This window comes from Ciconia boyciana, chromosome 1, assembly GCF_034638445.1.
Source record: "Ciconia boyciana chromosome 1, ASM3463844v1, whole genome shotgun sequence".
NCBI lineage: Eukaryota > Metazoa > Chordata > Aves > Ciconiiformes > Ciconiidae > Ciconia > Ciconia boyciana.
The window spans coordinates 14,430,360-14,453,225 of record NC_132934.1 but is presented as its reverse complement, the minus strand read 5'-3'; the positions used below and the strand labels follow the sequence as shown (position 1 = coordinate 14,453,225).

Genomic DNA, 22,866 nt, shown 5'->3' with positions numbered 1-22,866 from the left:
TATAACAACTGCCATTCCTGTTTTTCTAGAACTGTATTTAAGGTTAGTCTTCAGTTTGGTTTTTCGTATACAATAAAACAACAGGAAGCTGATACAAAAATGTTAGAAATGTTTTCTGGGAATATTTCAGGAAACTGATAGATACAAAGAACTGTCAATACATTCAAGAAAAATGTGTCTTGGTCACAATCCTGCAGCAAGTTCCATGTCAACACATAATCTGTGTTCATACATAAGACAGCTCCTCCCCACCACATAATGTACCTTTGTGTCTATTGATTTCTACTGTATAGTTTCAAATATTTGCCAGAATATTGCAGAAGAATGTCCAGAACAAATTGTCAGAAACAATTGCTTGATGAAGGATGCTGTATAACTAATGCCATTCTATAATTATTAACTGCAATAAACAGAAACCTTTGTAGGCAGATAGTCCTACAAACAATCAGTATAATTAACAAAAAATGTAAACAGCATGTTTTTCTTTGTCAGAGTATCAAATATTTGAATGTACTAAAAAAAGAAAGGGATTCCCTTATTAGCCTATCACAGTGACAATTACACCATGCTTCTTTACTGTTTGAACTGATTGTTCTTTGTGTCGTTCCCATTCCTCATCATCTTTGTCCAGATCAAAAGTTTCTGGATAAATGGGCAGCTTGTCTTTTGGGCACTCCTCGTAATAACTTCGAACATATTTTCCAACAGACCATCCTTTGTATTCCTCAGGCATTTTGCATTCTAGGCCATTGTAGTGAACATTGTAGTGATGCTTCAACCAGTAGAAAAGATAATGAATGTTGTAATCGCATCTCCAAGGATTCTCTCTCAGCCACAGGATTTTCAGAAAGTAAAGATCTTCCAGTACTCCATATTCAAAATTCTGCAAGCTGTTGTTTGATAGATCCAGCTCCTCTAAATTATTGAGGCCTGAGAAAGCAGCTAGTCAATAGAAAAATAGTTATTGGTACCTTATAAAGATAAGTTAGAAAAAAACCATGCATATCTGCAACAGGAAAAACATTTTCATAATTATACGTTTATTAAATTTTTTTTGGCTAAAGGCTACAAAAAAGACTTTTCAAACACTGAACTTTAAAATATGGCTTGTGCCTTGAGAAGTGACATATTGGTATAAACATATCAACATTAGGGGAGTTGTACTGCTGGTAAAGTTATAAAGCACTTAATGAGCATGCATGAGTGTAGAATAGGGACAGTGAGGGTGAATGAATGCTTGATTTGCTCATAGAATTCTACTGTTATTACTGTGATACAGAAGTAGAAATATGGAAATTGATTATGTATTAGGCAATGTGCAGGGCGAGTAGTATTTTTATGTATGTATTTGTGTGTGTGTGTATACAAACTTTAAATTAATATTTTAAGATATGGAACGTAATAAACATGGAACTTCAGAATAATGCTTCTGAGTCACATTTCAGAGAGCAGTTCATACTTTTTGCAAGTATACTGTTTCATTTAATGGCAGAAGTCTTAATTTAAATAAATTGACTTATGTGTAATGTTAAACCTCATAAGTACCATTTTACTGATATTACCACTTTCTACTGCTGTTTAATTTCCAAAATCCTACTAGCGAAGGCTCTTTTTGCTTCATACTTTCTATCTCTCTTCTCCTTGTGTCTGCTTTCATAATTAAAAACCAAATACACATAGGCAATAAGCAAATTGCCAACAAGGCCACTTGAGTTCTAATAATATATAACTTAAGAGCAATTATATGTAGTGATTTTTAACCCAAAAGAGTTTAAATCCTTTTGGTTTGTCTATTACTTTATTGTCCAATATAATTTAAAAGCAGCCTCATTATATGACAAGTTTTCTTAGATTTGGCAAAGATATTTAAAAAATCATTCAACTATTTAGCATTCTGGGAAATTATTAGCCTTCAGTCTGTAGAATTAAATTTTTGCACTTGGCTGGTTTAGTATTAAGAAAGGGCAGCTGAAATCAGTCTCTCTTCATTGACTTACATGATGAATACATTTCAGTGCAAACCTTTACTCTATGAATTGAGTGGTACAAAAGGTAAAATTTGCACCAACTTCTACATTTTTAAATCCTTTTCTCACCACATTTATATCTGATAGAGACATTATCGAAGTTTATAATTAATAAAACACAAATGACTTTTTAATGAATATTTAAAATTCTTCTTACCAGGATCAATGTAAGCTATTCCGTTACTGTTTAGGTTTAATATCTTCAGTTCACTGACATCTTCAAACTCTTTGGCTCGTAGTTGTCTAATTTTGTTGTTAGACAAATCAAGTTTAACTATATCTGGAGGTATGTTACCTGGAACTTTCTTTAAATCTTAAAAAATGGAAAAGACATAACTTGTGTCAGCTTTAGATTATTCTTACTGCTTAGGTATCACAGTTGTATACCACACAGAATTTTGTCACTCTAGCATTGTTTCTTGTTTTCTTTCCCTTTTATCCCCACTACTAGTGTCAACATGTTTTTTCAACTTCTGAATTTCATTGCTTTGTTCACTTGTATCTTTACATTTCATGTCAAAATTGCTGTCTGCATTAGTGCTTATAGTAAAGCCTCTGTGCTTTGTATTTTTATTTTAATGGAACTGTACTATTCATTTGCATAGGGGTAGGGTAGGTAGTGAAGATACTATACTAATAAAAAGTATTTGTGGAGGGTTTGATCATTTAAAGAAAAGAAACCAGAGTAACTATATTAAAAAATGTTCATTGGTATGTGAACATCTTCCATAATCAAATTATAGTGTGCTGTCTTACATCCTTTGTTTTGTGTTGCCAAAAGGTAAAATGTTCTAAATTTTATCAGCAATAAAAATGCTAGTTGTTATAGTATTTATAGTAATATATAGTTATAATTATAGTTCTGTCATTACAGTTACATAGTGTTTTAGTAATATTTTAAACTTTATATTTGTTATGATACAGTTATTATATGTCCAGGCAGCATAGTGGCATTCTGTCTATCTACTTCTCTATCCTACTTGTATCATTGGCATTACCAAGGTAGCCAAGCCCCTCTCAGTCATCGTATCCTTACAGTATTCCTTGCAAAAGAGTTACAGAAAGAATAGCTTCTAGTCCAGTAGTAAGGGCACATTCTTCAGAAGTGCGAATTGTGGTTTGAATCCTCTCAAGATAATGTTAATAAACCTAATCTCCAGGTTTATGTTTACTCAATGAGTGTTCTAATCCTGGGCTGTTACTACAAGAAAATGAGCAGTATCTCTTATTTGACCATCTTTGAATGAAAGCAAGTAGTTTCTGGACCTGTGCTGAAATTTGTGTTGTCAGTGTACTACTGAAGTTCTGATGACGTCTAAGGCATCAGGTATTCTCGAGACTAAAGCAACATATCACAGTCTTCCTGCCTTATATCTGATTTTGAGCAGAGCTTTGGTATTATAAATACATAAATATTATAACTACTCCAGCCTGCTCTGCTTGGAGTGCTTCCTGCTTGTCCAGATGTCAAAGTTTCAGGGCCTATTTATCACCAAATGAATGCAAATAATGCTTGAATTCAGAGACTTGGAGAATTTGGCAGTACTAGAAAGCAGATTTTTTTCAACTGCTTTTGCAAATATAAACTCTTTTGCAGAAAAGCAAACAGAATTTACTTTTGCATCTAACTTTTGTTGCTTTTTTTGGTAAAACAGAATCAAGGACATAGCATACTTTCATTCTGAAGTACTGAAAGATCTGGCTTATCACTGGTCTGATGAGATACGAATAAAAAGTTCTTCAAAAAGGAGAACTGCACATGGTTATATGTATTTTTAAGATGTTTCTTTCATGAGCTTTCTGACATTAACTGAAAGCTGCTGACCTGTTGTCATGTCTCCTTAGAGATACATAGTACTAGAATACTGCTTGTCACTCCATCCCCTCCATTGTAAAGGAATAGTGGATTGCAGCTTTTCATGTCATCTTACTGGTTTGGCAACTGATGCACCATTTTTCCTACACTGAAACCTTGTCCATGTGGATTTAGAGAAATTTTTGTGTTTTCCCAGGATTTTGGGTGCATTATACTCATATTTCTGATGAAAATGCCAGTGGAATTGTGCATCTGCTGCACAGTAATCATATGCAAAGACAGTAAGTACAATGCTTTCATCAAAAATTACCATATGTTCAGAAATCCCAAATGTCCATGGGATATCTGCATGCAGCTGTCAAGCATATGCACAGTAGATCTGATACTTCCTAAAAAATATTGGACGTACTCAATGTGTCCATGCTAGACATTCAGGAAGTCCTGGAGTCGTATACATACACTAAGTCATTTACTTAGTTCTAGACCTGAAGGAGGGAGTCCCTGTACCCTTCAGTACACTCATGTAGAGGTTGAAGTAACTTCATTCCTTCATTATTAGTGCTAAAGACAGTAAACCATTTTTTCAAATACCGTAAAAGCCTGTGAAACTCCCATGAAGAGCAGACCACATTGAATATTTCTGTGAACTTAGAGAAAAAAGCAACATTTTTCTTGCCAAAAGTTTTTGAGTATATTCATGTATTCAACTCATCTCTTTGATACTGCTAAACGGGGAGAGCTGGAAAGTCAGTCTTTTCTTATATTAAGATTTATAATATATGCCTGGGTTTTGTTCAGTAGCATAGTTTACTGGAGACATAAGGTAATAATGATATAATTAAGATGCTATGAAGGATAATTAAGATCATAATCTGTATCTAATAATTAAGATCCTATCTACAAGGAAAGGTAAGGTAGGTGAAGATTAAGAAATTAATAAATGTTAGCCAGTTAAAAAGCATAAATCATTAATAAAAAGGATGTAGTAGCTGCATGGTAAAACAGAAAAAAGAGAAAAGTGAGCCATAGGAAGAAGAAAGGAACTTAACAAGGTGGAAAAAAGTAAATATGTGGATCATTTTTTATGACGTACATAGCAGATAAACCATGTAATCAAATACTGAAATCATTAATTCTTTATATTTAGGTATTGTCTCCTTATACTGACTTCTGAGCTTGTCTCTGGCATTAAGGTCCAAGAATAAGGGCACACAGAGTTGTTACATAGGTTTAAGTCACGGTTAAAGCAAATCAAAGTTTAGCAAACACATTGCAAGGTACAAGTGGGCAAAACATACTGCAGTGATCTGGTATTGCAGGCTACGCTTCGCAAAAGTTGGGAAAAAATCCTCCCAATTTTGGCTACTTCTAATAATGCTTTTTATTTCAGATTTGTAATGTTAAAGAATGACTATCTTCTGATTTGTTTTGTTGTTTGCTTTGTTTCATCATGGGATAAAATATAGGAAATATAAAGCATGAATAAATGTGCACTTTTGTGTTGATATATGCCCCAGCTGGTTTACCCTTAAGGCTTAACTGTGGCTTTTAGGAGCCTGGGAAGGATTTAGGAAAGGAATGGATCCAAGTGTCTGAAAAACATTTCTTGAAGGCCCTTCAACTTCGAAATGTTTGCTGGGTGCTGGGAGGAAGAAGATAGAGGATGTATTTCTTTATGAACAAAAGTATACAATTTCTTCCTCGAGTAGAAGAAATCTTGCACAGAAAACGTGAGGATGCAAAGGCTCTCCCTTGCAGTCAGGTTCCTTTGGGAACAAGCACAGCTGGCTGCTCCAGTCCTGCTTCACAGCTCGCTTTTGTCAACGTTGTTGCTATCTTTGTGTTTATACACCGGAAAGAAGAAAAGACACTCTGTGCTTTTCTCTATCCCTACAACAATTTCAGCACAGCTGTAGTTGGACTGATTAGTATATTTGTAGTTGTAGAATCGGACTAGTGAGGTGCTGGTCCTTCAGTAAGTTAAGCATGTGTTTAATTTTATTCCTGTTGATTTTCATTGGATATCTTATACTAGAGCACTAAAGAATATCTGTGGAGTTGGGGCTGCAGAGTAGAGGTAAAATGCAGAAAGAATTCCTACTTGTTGCTTGTAGTTATGAGAGAAAAACAATTAACAGCATTAGTTAAAGTAAGTAAAAGCAAGTACTGGTATGATATTAATTTGCTGTAAAATGTGAATAAATGTAGTAAGGGAGCTAGAATATTAAAATAATTAATTCAGTTATATGGATAGATACAAACCTTTCCTTTTGCAATTCAGAGTTGGTACAGGAAACACATACATATGGCACAAAGAGGAATCAAAGTCTGGTTTGGCAGCATCAGGCTTCTCCCGTTTTATGTTTTGGGGGTCCTGCCTGTCCTCTTCATTACATAGCTGTTCAGCTTTTATCTGCTTTAGCTTCTTATTTTTCAGTTCTATTGGGTGCACACACTTGGCATAATTTCCCAAGTTCCTGTTTGTTGGAACCTGAAGCATTGTAACAAGAGTTTCTAGTTCACAGTTGCAATGCCAGGGATTATCATAAAGACGTAGGTAGTTTAGACTGGGCGTATAAATAAAAATCTCCTCGGATAAACTCTTAATTTGGTTATGCTGAAGTAAGAGTGTGGTAAGCTTATTCAAACCAAAGAAAGCCTCGCTTTCAATTTTTGATATATCATTCTGTTGTAAATCCAGACTTTTCAGTACTTTGTACTTGGAAAACATATTATTCTTCAATTTACGAATCCTGTTTCGTGCTAGCAGCATGTGTTTTAAATCCTCAGGCCAATCAGGTGCCACAAAAATTAGTTTTCTTTCCTGACAATCTAGGTATTTCTCATGAAGATAAGTGTATATTTCACACGGTAGGCCTCGGGCATTGCGTTTAACAGTGCTAGATGCTTTCCTTAAGATGTTTTCCCTTTCATTGTTTCTCAAACTCCTATTCCTTGTCTTCCTACAGTCAGATGCTTTGCAAAGAAAAAGTAGTAGTATAATAGTAACTACTTGCATCCTGACATTCAGCTGGCCCCAGTTATTTTCTGTGACAGCTGGGACAGTTGAAATTTTTGGATAGTCTTAATCAGTGTTGTGCAGATCTGAGGAGGCACAGCTGGGTTATATGGGATCCCTGTGTTGGAAGAAAAGTAAAACATTAGAACAGATGAAACAGGCATTTTCATGGAGGCTTGTACATAATGCGCAACATTCAGTCAAGTACTCAATCATCACACTACTTGGAGCTTCACAAATACTTTGAAGATTTAATGTCCTATCTTTTTTTGTTGTTTTTACTGTCTCTGGTCTACTGTTCTTCATTTTGATTAAACATGGGAAACTATATGGACCAATTTCTAACTGATCTTTGTTAGAAGGTTCTCGTGTGTTCGGGAAAACGGCATCAGGCTGAATCTTCTTTGTATTTAAGTTCGTCTTGGAAGATCAGCTTGAAAGAGGAGCTTGAAGCTGATATTTTCCAGTTTTCTGGGTGTTAACCCACTGGAACACATACAGAGCCAGACCAAGGAAAGTCATCCAGTTCCTATCAAACCCCCAGCTTTAGACTGTGCTCAGGTGTGGACTTGTTCTCAGGTTGAGCCCCAATTTATCATAACTAGCCCTGCTACTACCAGGTGTCTCTCATGGCCCATGTCAGGTAGACAAAGTTGGCTGCACTGCCCTGAGAAGGATCCAGAAATAATCTTTTGCAAGAGCCTATGAGGCTATATGTCAACTGAGCGTAAGGCAGGATGCAAAGAGAACCTGCAGGTCCTGGCCATGGCCTGCTTCAAACCACTTCCAGATCTGGCCACCTGAGGAGGGAGAGTACAGAGGGGTAAACCAGGTGCTTTTGCCTTCCAAGAAAGCCAAACACAATAATTAGGAATTATTATTTGGGGAAGACAAGGACTGCTCCCTGCAACCATGTTCAAAATTGCCTCAGTATTTTTAGTAATTTTTTGGCCTATGTTCCCTCCTGAATTTCCCATAGTACTCCTGTGCACTGCCCTTTTCCCTCATTTTCAGTGACGTTTGGCCACAAAGTTGCATTTCCTTAGAAACATTTTAACCCCTCAGGTTTTTGTATTTTCTAACTTTTCTCCATCTCACAAATTTCCTAGTTTTGCTAGTTGGTATCGTTCCTTCTGAAACTTTTTTTAATTCTTCACTGTTTGGCTTAACTACTTAGTTACTTTTTCTCTATGACTGTGGACGTCTTTGCGTTATGCTCAGTCCTTTTTTACCTTAGCCCCTGGGAAGGTATTGAATCCCAATTTTCAGTGCAGATCATTGCACAGATGTTCTGTTTCTAATACACTGTTATTTTGGGCTCAAAACCCTTGTTTTATCTGGAGGATAAAACCTGGTGGTGCAATAAATCAACTAATACCAGGTAAAATTCTTTTGGAAGCACAGAAATTTTTCATTTTTAAACAAATTGACAGATCAGTTTAAACCACATCTCGACTGTAGGGCGTTCTCAGTATTTGTGCAGTTCTTACTCATTAGACAGATGGAGCCGTCCTGTCTATGCATGCTGCTACATCCCTCTAATCCATATGGCCAGCTGTTAATATTACCTTTGAAAACCCATTGATTGGTTTCTCCATTTTGTTCCTGTAGTTGCCAGTTAGCAATCTGCATTCAGATTCCGTTAGTTCACAGTGTGAATGAGTGTTTGCGTTGACGACTTTATCCCTTACATGAAAAACGAAATTTTATTTGTTACTTTTTGGCAGCTATATGCTAGTCAGTGTAAATTGATCACGTGTTTTAATAACTTGAATAACTGGGATCCTCTGTGTTGTTTTGAACTGTTCACCGTTCTGGTAATGTGATAGCTCATTCTATCCAGGAGAGCTTGGAAATAGAAAAAGAAGAACTTGGGGGAGGAAAGGTAACAAATAATTATGGGAATATTCTTTTCCCCTTCCTTTCCATCTCCTGGGTCTGAACTGGAATTTTTTACTAGTATTACATTCTATCTGCTAACTAAATTATACTCAGCTATAATACCAAATTGAGCAGCTGCTTGCAGTAGCACGTGCAGGTTCACATGTAAAATTATAACTGTGTCTTATTTAGTGCTAGGGCAAAAAACGTATAAGAGGTATGTAATTTCTTTGGCTTAGCAGCCTTAAGGATTATTTTAATTGGTTAGGTTCTTCTGAATTCTGCAATCCCTCTCAGTATTGTCCTACTCTTCAAAAAGGCACTGAGTTAGTATTACAAGACATCAGTGAAGTCACGGTCCCCGTAGAAACGAATATACAGATCTATTGTTGTACTAATGCTTGATGGCAACTGAAAACATGTATTTGGCTTACCATGTGAAAATGTGCTTTTAAAGATTTTTTAAATATATTTCTTTTAACTCTATAAACCTTTCACATTGCATTTTCCATATTAGGTGTCTTTATCAGGCCAATTTTTTTCATTTCAGTTTAGACAGATCAGTTATTTTTGAAGATTAAATTAAGGCAAAAAGTATTACTATGTTTAATAGGAGTTTTTACATCTTTACTTTGGAGGATAGACTAAAAATTTGGCAGAAGAGTGACTGAAGGGATGTATAAGTGTTGTTTCTAGTGTCAGATATCTATCTTTCATTATTTTGTTAGAATTGCAACAATCTCTGCAAAATGGGAGTTTCTAAAAATAATAGATTATATGCCATAATATATGTCATAATATGTGTCATAATATATGGGTGGGAGGGACAGATAAGCCTATTTGGAAAACTTAATTCTGGCATTTCCTAACACCAAATTGCTTAATTAGGTACTTTTCTGGTCCTTTGGTAACATAAGACAGAAAACAGCTTGGTTCCTAAGCCAGCCATCAGTTGACGGAGTATAAGAAGAGACATTTCCTCAGGACAGCTTACTCCAACTTTGTATTCTGCTTTTGTTTTTTTGTGCTTTCTTCTCAGTAATCTGCTGTGGCCATGGTTTTGGGGAGGATATTGGCCTAGATGGACTGAATCTATGATAGGAATTCTTACATTTGTGTCGTACACTGAGAATTTGAACTGTTCATGTTTAATATGGCATATTTTTTTTTTATTTTTAGGTGAATGTAAGAATTTGCAAGACTTAAATCTCTCTGAATGCCAGGGATTAAATGTAAGTACTGCAGACTTTTTCCATGAACTCTAATTTATACCGAGAAGGAAGATTTTTTAAAGTGCTGTGATTATTTGGGTACACAAATCTTCCTGATAAAAAGTAGAGACCTGTGTTCATAAGTACTTTGAAAATTGAGTTTAGTAGGATTCAGAGATACTCAGTGAAGTTCTCATTTGTTTTCTACTGTGCCAGGGCAAAATGATATATTCAATCATCTCAATTAATTTTAATAAACAGGCTTCAAAACTTCAGCAGTCTGGGGGGAGGGGTTTTTTGTTATTTTAAGTTTGGAGTTGTGAACAACAATACATATTAATCCTATATTGTTTCCAAGTTCCTTTATTCTTTCATTCAGTAGTACACTTGGGCTCTAAAAATATCTCACTAAATTTCTAGATATTTGTGAGAGCCTTTATTTGAAAGGCGTCTAAATATGCGATCACCATTATATATTTGTCCATTCTTTTTCCTTCAACATTTTCAGTTTTATCTTGCTTCCATTAATGTTTAATGTTTTTTTCATTGCTCTTCTCTGATGGAAAAACAATGTTTGAGTCTGCTTTAATTAATAATTTCTTAGAAATGACACTGATACATGCAAATTTTTCTAATAATAAAATAAATCTAAAAATACAATCAATTTGTTTTTAGAAATTATGGTTCTTAATAGATTCATATAATGTATACATCCATTTATAGGCTATTTATAGTGTTAAGTAGATAAACAAATAATTTGGTATAGTTTAGTTGTCTTTGAAGTGAAGTGTACATCCAAGGGTCCAGCCCAGAAACACACCAGTATTTACACACAAGGTTTTAAAAATTACCATGGATAAACTGCAGCTTATGAACTTCATACAAAAATGGCATATGATGGTTGAGTTAGAGAGGCAAGAGCTGCAGAAGAATCATGATGTTCTAATTTATAATACGCTGTTTTGGTTCTGCTTTACATGTATCTTCATCTCTGTCCTATGTTGATGTTAGCTTTATTGCCAAATATCTTGTTGCCACCATTTTCACAGATGATATGATTTTCTTTGCTATACCAGCTACAAGGAAGGGATAAAGAGATATTGTATTATGAAGTTCTTTCAGTAACACTGTAGAATCATCTTGCTACATAACTTAATACTTGCTATATGATACTATAGTTACAGCGTAATATTTAGAGGTTGTATGCTTCTCAAGGATCGTGTTGATTGTAGGTTCCTGCGTGAAGGCAATAAATTAAAGAGGGCCAGGGCTTGCCAAATTGTAAAGACTCAAACACTGTTTCATAGCTGTCCATTCTGTTTGGTTGTTAGCATGCTTGATAATACATATTTGGAACATACCAGCAAGCACATTCCTAGGTGTTGCCAGGGCCTGGTTCATGGGATAGCAGGGTCTTGCTGATTACACTTTTGCCAATACAGCCTAGTATGCAGTTGGCGACCTTTTTCAGAAGGGCACACTGTTGACATACATTGAAATTGTTATTGATCAGGACTCTCAGGTCAGTGTGTTTGATAGCTGCTTTCTGTCCTGTGTCTAGACTCTACTGATGCATGGCGTTATTCCATCCCGGATGCAGGACATTTTGCATTTGCCTTTGTTGAACTTCATGAGGTTTCTGTCAGCCCATTTTTCCAGACTAAATCTCTCTGAATAGCAGTTCTAGCCTCCAGTGTGTTGACATTCCCCCCCAGTTTAGAGTAATTTGTGAATTTGCTGAGAATGTACTCTGTTCCTATAATCTAAACCATTTATAAAGACATTTAACAGTACTGGTCCCCATATTGACCCTTGAGGGATGCCAGTTGCTACAAGCCACCAATGGGACTTAACACCATTGGTGACAACCCTTTGACCTGGCAGTCTGGACAAATTTTCACTCACCTTGAAGTCCACTTATCCAGCCTTTATTTTACCAATTTGGCTATAAAGGATACTGTGGCCTGTGTTGAAGGCCTTGCTGAAGTCAAGATACACAACAGCCACTTTTCTCCCCTTATCCATAGATCCAGTAATTTCATCAAAGAAAACTATCACCTTAATGAGGAATGTTTTGCCCTTGGTAAATCCACGCTGGCTGTTCACTATTACTTTTTCATCCTTCATGTGCTTGGACAGGGCTTCAAGGAGGATTTGCTACATAACCTTCCTAGGGACTCAGGTGAGGCTGACTGGCCTGTAGTTTCCTGGATCCTTCTTCTTCCATTTCCTGAAAATGTATGTGACATTTCCTATCTTCCAGTCATCAGGAATCTCCTCTGATTGCCATGACCTTTCAAAAATGATCAAGGCATCTCAGTGACAAGAGCCAGCTTTCTCAGTACTCTTGGATGCATCCTGTCTCGTCCCTTTTCCTCAGGTGCTCCCTGACATTATCTTCTTCTACCATGGGTATTGCTTCATTCCCACGGACTCTGCTAGTAGGCTCATGGGAGGCACCTGGGAAGCCTTAAGACAAGCCTTAGCAGTAAAAACTGAGGCAAAAAACTAATTGAGTACCTTGGTCTTGAAGATGAACCAGCTCTCCTGGGCCCCTTTGCCCTCCAGGACTGTCTACCATGAGATCCTGTTAAGCAGATCCCCAAACAAGCCAAAATCTACTCTCAGGTTCAGGCTTTTCCTTTACAATTTGTCCAATTTTCTTCTCTCAGGATTTTGAACTCCTCATTGTCATGGTTGCAGTAACCAAAGCCACTCAAGTTCTTCACATCGTTCGCCAGTTTTTCCTTGTTTGTGAAACAAGTCCAGAAGAACATGTTCCCTAGACCACTCATCAGTCACTTGGATCAAGAAATTGTCTTCAACACACTCTAGAAGTCTCCTGGATTGGTTGTGCCCAGCCATATTGTTCTTCCAGCAGATATCAGAGTGGGTAAAGTCTCTCACGAGTAACGAGGATAGGCAATTGTAAGGCTTCCTTCAGCTGCCCAAAGAAGGTTTCATCTACCTTCTTTTCTTGATCAAGCAGTCTGTAGCTGATACCTACCACAATGTAATCTTTATAGGTCTACCCTCCAATCCTTACAAATAAACTCTCGACTGACTTGTCACCCATTCCAATGCAAAGCTCCATGCATTTAGGCATAACTTTGCATAAAGTGCAACCTGTCCTCCCCTTCCTGGGCTGTCATTCCTAAATATTCTGTAACCATTCATTGCAGCTCTCCAGTTGTGTGCACTACCCCTTTGCATCTCTGGAATCTCAACAAAATCATAGCTCTGCACCTGTGTGTGGACTTTGATCCCTACCGGTTGATTGCCATGCTACAAGTGTTTGCATTCAGACACTTGAGATGGACCCCTAGTTGTGCTGCTTTCACATGGAAGGTTTCAGAGTTTTCCCCATCGTGCTATCCCCCAATGCTTTCTCACCACTCCCTATGCCTTCAGTTCTCTTCAGGTTATGGTTCTCTTCCATCAACATACCTATTTTTACTGATATCACCTCCCTCAAATCCTTTTTTGCAGGTCAAAAGCACAAACTGTCCTCTTTAAAGTTGATTGGTATTGAATTTCCAGCTATCTTGATGGTCCTTTTGCCTGATAACTGAAATAGTGAAAAGGTGACCACAACATGGCAAAAGATACACACTCAACTATTACATTTCCATGTATAAGTGCTGACATTTGCCTTTCTATTACATTGACATTTATTGTGAAACGTTCTTCACACTAGGAGATTTGTTCCCATTATATTCTAATGGAATGATATATAGAACAATATAGGTAGTACCACTTTTGCAGGTCAATAAAACATGGAAGCCTTATAATTACTCAAATCTAATGTTCCACCTAGAGGGTAGAACTAAACAGGAAGCATTTCATAAATTATATTACTGTGTACCAGAGTTTATGGAGAAAATTCACTGGTGGTTTTAGATACCAGGATTGGCTAACAAGAATCTTGGTTTTGCAAAATATGTAAACATGTGCTAACCTTCAGTCATGTGAAAAGTCCCCTGTGCTCTGTAGGACTGTCTAGTATAGAATGTTTCCTTGAATTGGAATGTTAAAATTACTATACTTCAAGTGAGTAACAGCAGCATCATATGTCTCTCAGTATTCTACTTTGAGGCTTCCAGAGAAACTGGCTTTGATGTATAAAAATTAATATGATGATTTAAAGATACTTATTCATGGTTTTTCCCCTGTTACTCTGTATAAAAATGCAAGATAAATTAATACAAATATAATTTTAATGTACTTATGATTTTTCTTTAATTATTCGGGATGAATTGATGAGACTCATCAGAAGGTTGCAGAGCCCTTCTCTATTTAAATCTGTTGTATACAGATATTACTAATGGAACACTACAACTATTGTCAAGGTAAAATTAAACAGAAATAGGAAAGTATGTTTGTTTTAATGTTGCAGGAAACTTAAGAGCATATGTAGTAGAAATACTCTTTTTGAGTGATTTACAGGATTCTGTCTGCTATACAAAATGAAAAAAATGCCCCATACATTTGACTTAGATAGCAGTTCTTTTCTCTGATTCACTTTTTAGTATGATTAAATATATACGCTAGATTACCCTATATATTTCACAAAGTTTTACAGAAATTTTTAAAACACATGCTAACCAAAAATTTCTTGGGCATGTCCAGTTACTCATGATGATGCAAGAAGTTTGCAAGTTAGATATGTTCTTAAAAATTTATTTTTGCAAGAGAGGATTGTGGATAGATGTATTGTGTGAGCCAAGTCCTTCCATGACAACTGCAAAGAAAGAGTTATTCCAAACTCTTATTTGGAAGATCAGTGAGCTGAAGGCAGAGAATTTACATTCTTACAGAGGTCTGCCATTCCTCTCTTAGATGTATCCCTCCATGAGACTCGAAGTCTGCCTGGTAGGTAGAATTGCTGCACTAAAAGCTGCCATAAAGGAAAAGAGGCGTGCTGGTCCAAGATAGCAGCCATTACAAAGATGTTTATAGATTTGAAGACAGCTGTACATTGTTTCTCTTTCCCATGAGGAAAATTAATGTCTTCTTTTCAACAGCAGCCCCGCAAAGTCCAGAAACATGTTTTTCTTTGTCATTTGCATAATATATTTTTGACTTTTGTTTTTCTTAGTCTGTAATGCCATATCCTCATATTACTAACATTTGTTTTGGCAAAGTTTTCCATTTAGAGTCTCCAATATTACCACTCACCTCCTCATTAGTATTATTCTTATCATAATCTGTGTTTTCTCCATGTTGGCTGATATTTTGTCTTTTTAAATTTCCATATATTTATGTTGACGTTTGGAACAGCTATTCTATAGGTAATCTCAGCATGTGTTATTCTGGTTACTTGAGCATCCTGTTGCCACCAAAAGTCAGAATCATTCATTTCTTTTGATGCATAAATAGCACCCAAGAAAGAATTCTCCAGAGTAGGTGAAGCTTTCAATGCAATAAAATGTTTAAAACAAAAAGAAAAATTCTCCACTGACAAAATATATTTTGCAGTTAACTTGTACCTCACTAATAAGAAGTGTTTCCAGTCACGTATGATGCTTTAGGATGAGAAGAAATGGCCTCAAGTTGCGCCAGGGGAGGTTTAGATTGGATATTAGGAAATTCTACTTCACTGAAAGGGTTATCAAGCATTGGAACAGGCTGCCCAGGGAAGTGGTTGAGTCACCATCCCTGGAGGTATTTAAAAGGTGTGTAGATGTGGTGCTTAGGGACATGGTGTAGTGGTGGACTTGGTAATGTTAGGTTTATGGTTGGACTTGATGATCTTAAAGGTCTTTTCCAACCTACATGGTTCTGTGATTCTGTGATTCTGTGATTCTGTGATTCTGTGATTCTTATTTAAAACCATAAGATACCACTGTTTTTATTGACAATTTTTGGACAAAAAGCAAAGCTCATTGTTTCTGACATTATGGGGATGTACAAAAAGTTGCTGTCCTGTGAAGATTTTGATAGCAGACAAATTTCGTAAACATTTCACACGCCATCTCAAATGCATTAGCTCACCACAGGTCCTGTGTAATAAGGTAACTAATAAAAAGTTCTTAGAGGTGGTAGTATTGCATTTCATAATACTGCATGTGAAGTTTGCTATTGTATAGCAGATGTCTGTTATTGGAACAAGGAACAAATGAAGTGTAGGCTGAGTGTGCTCAAAGCTGTTTGGTCATTTTTTATTCCCTCCTACTGTTGCATACAAGCTTTTTAACCTCCATATCACACACCACTGATCATCAGCTACAATTTGCCTCTGAAAAGTTCGGTTGCATATGGTCGACATCAATATTGTCTATCAGGAGTAAATGTCAGAAGGTCATTTTTTCATATTGCTTTAAAACCATGATCCTGAGTTTACTCATGCCAAAGTTAATTGAATAACCAGTATGACAGAATTCCTGCAGAATTTAGGTGTAACATGAAACAAGGATTTTTATTAGTCTGTGTGCTCAAGCTTAAGTTTTAAGAAAGCTGTCACTTTCAAAATGGCAGAAAGCAGCATGTGTTAAAATTCCCAGATCATAAAAATGGGTCATATGACCTGTAAAGAAAATCAGTGTCTCTTCAAGAGTATTGGAAGGTTTTGATCACAGTCTTCAAAATGCAGTAAGAAAGGCTTCCCTGTGTCTTAAGTTGTGCAAACTTGTAGCAACATATACTTGAAAAAGACTCAGAACTGCCAGAGTATAAAAGCCAGTCTCTTAATCTATTATCATCTATTTTGTCAAGTAAGTTTGGAAGTGTACTCTCTCGGAGTTTGATTTTCCCCACTCATTTCTGTGGAATGTCACTAAAATGCAAAAAGGTTTATGCCTCTACAAAGAAGGAGACTTATATTCCTGTATTTAATATGAATTAAATGTTTTCATTTAAAAAAATGAAACCACAAACACATGCCCTTATATTCTAATATCTGGTTCTGATGCATGTTGTCTGTCTTTTTTTTTCCCCCATGAAATGTAATCTTATATTTAATTTCTTAATATTTTTGTATTATCCTTTTTTTACAATAACATTCTTTTCCAGCTTCCTATCTCTTTTTTTGTGTGTTCAGTCCAAGTTAGCATGTTTCCCCACTCTATATTGAAAGTATAAAGTCAGTTCCAAAAATGTATGCCACTCCTTCAGTAGGCAACTCCTCAGTGGGTGTTCCCATCTTTCTTCAAAATGCCTACTTTTGCTGATTTGCAGGACTGCATGACTATATCCCTACAACTAAATGTCTACCAGAGCAGTAGGTCCTAATTCTAGGTTTTGATTTTCTGTATGCTTTCATTTGTGGTGCTTGTGGCAATTGTTATTTATTCCAGTTAGAATTGTAGTTCAGTAAAATGAATAGTTTTCAGTATGTTATGAACCAAAGCTGCAGATGGAAACTGAAGTATATTCAGCATATAGATTCTTGCTTTTACAGAGTGCTGCTGACTAACATTTTCCATTTATACAGTTTGCTTTCTTTTAACTTATGTTTAGAATACAGAAATGTTTTCCAAAAGAACTGATCAAAACCTAACATTAGGTAATTCACTTTTGGATAATTCTCTTCTGTATCTCTTTCAATTTTTCAGATTCTTTTAATAGTCCTCTTCTAAATTATATGACCAGAGAAGCTCTAACTGTACTTTTATGCTTTTAACGTCCTTTGATAGAGTTCTGGTTTTCATTTCCAGCAGGCACTGCTTGTAAAATAAATGGCAAAGACAGTCCAGCAAACTTATACTGAAAAGTCTATTAGCTTTCAAAGTATGCAGACAAAAATCCCAATTAATTAAAAATGTATGCTTTTGCAGTTATTTGAGATAACTTTAAAATTATACTGTTTTCATATTGTGAAATATGTTGTATGATAGTGCTATTCTCCAGTAATTTGCAATACAAAGAACAGAGGAAAAAGTGCAGCAGAAGAAAGGGACTTTCAAAGTTCAGCAAGGAGATAATTCTATTTTATATCTAACATCTTTTCTTTACAGTAATTTTCAGAATACTTTAACTGTGGTATTTTATGGTCTTTTGATTCTGTAACATACCCTTGCAATAATTTGCTCTCTATTTTGTTTTTTTGCAAAGCAGCTTCCCCAGTTTACAGTATCTGAGTTTAGCTCACTGCAGAAAATTCACAAAGGTTTACTGTACCTGGGCTCTGGAAGAGGCTGTCACAAGCTCATCTATTTGGACCTTTCAGGTTGCATTCAGGTTTGTAGTTCACGTCTTTCTTTCATTCTGTGAAGAAGAGAATCCTTTATATGACTGGCTGCATCCTGCATTCATGGTATACTGAAGTAGAACAAGCACTGCAGCAGACTTCCAGGGTTTTGAATTACATGACTACAGCTGTTTAAATTTTGCTAAGGAATAATAGCACTATAGGTTTGGATCATTTCCAACAAACTGTCAGATCTATAAACAGCTAGTACTTACTGCATAATGGGAACAAGGCTTGCTTTTTGTAGCCATAAATAGACTAATTCTATGTCATAATTAGTTGGGATTTTAAATCAGGAGCTTTGAAAATAAAGTTTTTACTAAGATATCAGAAAAATAAAAGCCACTCTGCACTGGAAAAATATGAGTTTACACTTGATTTCCTGAGAAGGGAATTAATTAAAAAGTTAATTTTCGTTGCTATTTTATACTGGTTTAATATATAAATTGAAGTAGTATTTATTACTGCAATCTAAAAATAGTTAATTTTTGGATTATTTCAGTCTCCTACTAAACTTCTAAAGAAAACCAAGGTTTTAGAATCTGATACTATTTTAGAAACTTTCAAGTATATACTATATCTTGAAACATACTTCAAAAGCAATATGAAATGCAAAACTGTAAGGCAATAAAAGTCTGCCAATGTTTTAATGAAGACTCCCACATATATTTCTTTATACACTGAGAAGATTCTCCAAATTACAAATTACATGTGAAATGATAAAGAGATGGAGTCTGAGGAATATAACGGTTTAACTTTCCATCTAACAAAACCTTTTCAGAACCAAGGATGAAGGAAGATAGGGCAACAATCTTGTTCTGACTGCTCTTTACTGTGAGCGTCTGTTTCTTGTTCCTGAGAATCATGCTGAGACTATTGTGCGGTGACAGTGTGAAATTTGAAATGACGGCTGAGGTTAGAGGAAAGTTAAGAACCACCTACCTCTGATTACTCTTTCAAAATGCCAGTAGTTGGTTATTTTTTCCAAAAGCAACATTCCTGCTTTTTCAGAAGTGTAATCATGAGCTGTAAGGATCTGCCTCTAGAAAGCATGATCTAATAGTAGTCAGAGAAAAGTGATCATCATTGAACTGGAAAAACCACAGCCCTCCCCTTTCCAGAGGAAGCTGGGCTTGCTCACCAGTGTATCTGAGGGCTCTGAAAGGGATTCCACAGCTTCCTCCATTTTGGGTTTCCCCATGATTCTGGAACAGTACTTAATGATTATGACTGAGTACTTAAGTAAACAGTTAAAACCAAAAAGAGCATCAAATTGCATCACTGTTGCAGAAAGCACTTTAATAAGATAGAATTCTTTTTTTTTGTTCCCTCATTGGATGAACTAAACCAAAGGGAACTTCTATAAGCCTAATGTTTCAGAATGAGTTAGAAAAACATAGTGAAGCTATAGTATAAACATTTAAATTATGCTAAAAAGTGTTCTATAGAACAGAATATATATTTTTCCTGTTTTTTCATGTTTCCTGTTTTTTCCTTCATTTTAACATTACTTTATATGAGTTCTTATATTACCATTACTACTGTAGGATTTGAACGTCTATTTAGAAAGCCCATCTGTAAAATGGGTGATTATGCTAATGATTTTGTGAGTGGCAACTTGAGGACCAGGGCATTTAAATAACTTGTTAAAACATAGTTAGGCAGAAAACTGGGAATTAAGCACACATTTTCTAGTCTGTGGTCATAAAACAAAGCAGTCTTTCCTTTGACTATTACATTAATACGTGGTAATAATACTGGATGAATTGTAGGTATGGATCTTTTGCATAAGATCTCAGTAATTAAGGTTGTATCTGTATGATATGGGTGTTAAATATTTCCATTAATGAGTTTCGAGATATTTTCATAAAAATATAGAGATTCTCTTGTGTCCTGCTCAAAAGGTGTCCCATTACACCACTGATATTCTCAGAGAATTACCTAGAAAGCATAAGATTTATTTGTTCTGCTTCTGAAGCTGAACAGTATAGGTGGAAACTTTTCTGCTATTAGACACAAAACTGAAACACAGAAGGGTATAAAGCAATTGCATGTCATTTACCGACATATTAGACTGAGATTATACAACTAGAACAGTTTGGTGAGAGATTATTTTCAGTTAAATTAGAAACATGGAGATTTTCAAAGAAATTGACTTTTTATTTTTGGTGCCAACATCTATGGCTGATTTTCAGACTGGAAATATACTGGCCCAAAATGTGTTAGAGCGGTCTATCAATTGCTGTAGTTTACAACAGCTGGATAAGAAGTCACAAGCCACTGGGAAAAATGAATTTGACCCTTTCATTTCTTGGCATTCTGCAGTGTTTGTGGGGATGTCAGAGAAGCTATTGGCAAATGTGTAGGCTTCACCAGTTTTCACCATCTGAGTTCCTCCTGCTCTGGCTTCACTGGGAGAATTCTCATTTTGTCAGCAACTGTCAAATTCTGGCTTCTTCAGACGTACCAAGCAGCAAAAAAGGGCCATCACCTGGGGAGAAAATCTGAGCCATGTTCTTTATTTATTGAAGAAGAGGACTCATTGTTTACATTTCCTGAGTACAAACTCGTGTAACTGAAGAATACTTTATTATAAGTTACACTGCACTATTCTGTATTTGTAGAAATATGCTAATGCAGGAGTATTGTTCATATAAGCTTTTTTTTGGGCAGTGGAAAATTAAAAGAAAAATAACATGTGGAGGCAAGCCATCAGTGTAATGTGCCAAACATCTGAAAGGATGTCACAATTCATTTTATCATTCTTGACAAACACAGAATTAAAAAAAAAAGATAGACCCTTGCGCACCACAAGAGTCCTTCCTCAAGCCTGAACACCGATTTTCAAGTTTCTGCACTCACAGTGCATTGACAATACTAGAATCATAGAATAGTGTTTCTTCAAAATCCCTCCTGCACTGTACACAGCATTCTGCCTTGCAGGGTGGATTCCACAAATGCAATTGGTTCAGGGGAGAAAGAAGGAATTTTAAAGTAGTACTGTATGTGTAGCTAATAAGCCAAAACCTGAATAGAAATTCTGTATATTCCTATTCTTTGGAATTAAGAGACTATAAAAAGATGAAATGAAATGAATTTTGACATTCTTACAAGCATTTAATCATTTCACTACATTTATTTTCTAAATCTATTGGGACAAATCTTTAGCTGTGGTTTACTCCGTGTTTGTTTTGATGTACTTTCATTTCAGATCACAGTATACTAGCATACAGTTAAGAAGAAAAACAGATCAGTCATTTACATACTAGACTGAAAACTCCTCACAGACAAGGAATTACATTTTATATATGATCATTGCATTGACTTCTGATCCTGTATGTGCAAGAAGAATAATACATTTATAAAATGACCTTACTGAGTCATGCAGGAAAAGTCTGTTTTGCAGAATTGTATAGGATCTAAGACTCATAATAACCTTCAAAGCATCCTCCCTCACAATTGGTTTGAAGGAAGGATGTTTAACAGGGACTTTACTGATCTAGGGCAAAGAATGCAGTATTAAATTCCATATGTATCCTAACATCGATTCTCAGGTCAAGCTGTTCGCTCTTGAGGCAATCTATTAAACACTGAAATTCCAAGTGAGTTGAGAAAGCAACTAAAATGTGCACAAATTTTCATATTTCTACACCTTGTCTTCAAGAGTGCCTGAAGTTTCATAGATAATCCATAGGGGCTTTAGAAAAGAAATTCAAGATTAAGATTTTATTGTTCTAGGAATAAAGAAAAATAAGACAAATGCATATGATATTGCAGCAACATCTAAATGTTGACTAATTTAGTTGAATCTTATCTGAACACGTTTCACACTGAACTTTCTCAACCTGATGGCTGATATCCATTATCCAGCTTTAAGTTCAAAAACAGTTAAAGTGAAAAAAATTTGAAACAATCTGTGCAGGGGTATTATTAGCTGCTTCAGTGTAATTGTTTTTGGCTTGCATGGAGGAAAACACTAAATTGCTGCTATTTGTGGTATCAAATGGCTATGTTAAACAAACAGTGTTTTTCCAGACAAAGAGATTAAAAGTCCTTTAGACTGCAGCTAACATTATGCAATCATTACTGAATTCCAGAAACAGATATGCTACTTCTGACCCTCAACATTGTTGAGTTTGATCTGATTACCTGCTACCTACTATCTGTCCTTGTGAGAATGGGAATTTCACTTAATTTTAGGTGTCTAACCTAAGGTAGTGCATAGAAAATCACCTTAATTTAGCTGTATAACAATTAGAGAGGGAGAGAGATCTCCAGAGGTTATTCAGACTTTTTCAGGTCTGACCTGTCTTGGCATCTTTCTTGCTCTTTGTTTGGTATACAGTGTTCCCAGGTTTCATAATTGTCTGACATAGATACCTCAGTTATATTCCTAATTTCAGTGGAGTAAACAAAGGCTTTATCATTTGCAGTCTATTTTTTAAATCATCATCCTGTCATCGCATTATGACATTTTCGTGACTTAGCATTTTTCCTACCTATTTCCCTGATTTTAGTGTCTTCTCAACTGTGATTCCTCTTCTACAATTATCAGAACAACCTATAAGTCTTTGCAAATGTAAGTAACATTTGCAAAGTCAGGAGCTTAAAACTAGGTCTGGATTTAGTTTTTTTCAGTGATATTTTTAAAATCTTGGACAAAGCAACAGGTAGTGTAATATAACTAAGATCCATCATTTAATTGTATTTGCATCTGAATTTTA

The 22,866-nt window shown here is 35.7% G+C and overlaps 2 protein-coding genes across 8 annotated transcripts in view; one reads left to right on the top strand and one right to left on the bottom strand.

The window, feature by feature from the left end:
* The window catches only part of FBXL13 (F-box and leucine rich repeat protein 13), a 96,667-nt gene that overhangs the window by 37,496 nt on the left and 36,305 nt on the right, over positions 1–22,866 (top strand). The window contains 4 exon segments of the mRNA XM_072858889.1: positions 9,923–9,979; positions 14,219–14,303; positions 18,007–18,053; positions 18,056–18,132. Of these exon segments, the coding sequence (XP_072714990.1) occupies positions 9,923–9,979; positions 14,219–14,303; positions 18,007–18,053; positions 18,056–18,132 (266 nt within the window).
* On the bottom strand, positions 101–19,198 carry LRRC17 (leucine rich repeat containing 17). 7 transcript variants are annotated; one of them, XM_072858958.1, is made up of 7 exons: positions 19,085–19,198; positions 18,073–18,159; positions 13,402–13,522; positions 10,806–11,030; positions 6,106–6,980; positions 2,185–2,340; positions 101–942 (listed from the first exon to the last, which is right to left on the bottom strand). In XM_072858958.1, exons 5-7 carry the CDS (start codon positions 6,860–6,862, stop codon positions 539–541), a joined length of 1,317 nt encoding a protein of 438 aa, XP_072715059.1. In that variant the 5' UTR covers positions 6,863–6,980; positions 10,806–11,030; positions 13,402–13,522; positions 18,073–18,159; positions 19,085–19,198; the 3' UTR covers positions 101–538. The 7 variants fall into 7 exon arrangements, with proteins under 7 accessions (XP_072715059.1, XP_072715078.1, XP_072715068.1 ...); XM_072858977.1 differs by lacking the exon at positions 19,085–19,198 and adding an exon at positions 18,916–18,934; XM_072858967.1 differs by lacking the exons at positions 10,806–11,030; positions 19,085–19,198 and adding an exon at positions 8,431–8,548 and having other exon boundaries at positions 18,073–18,266.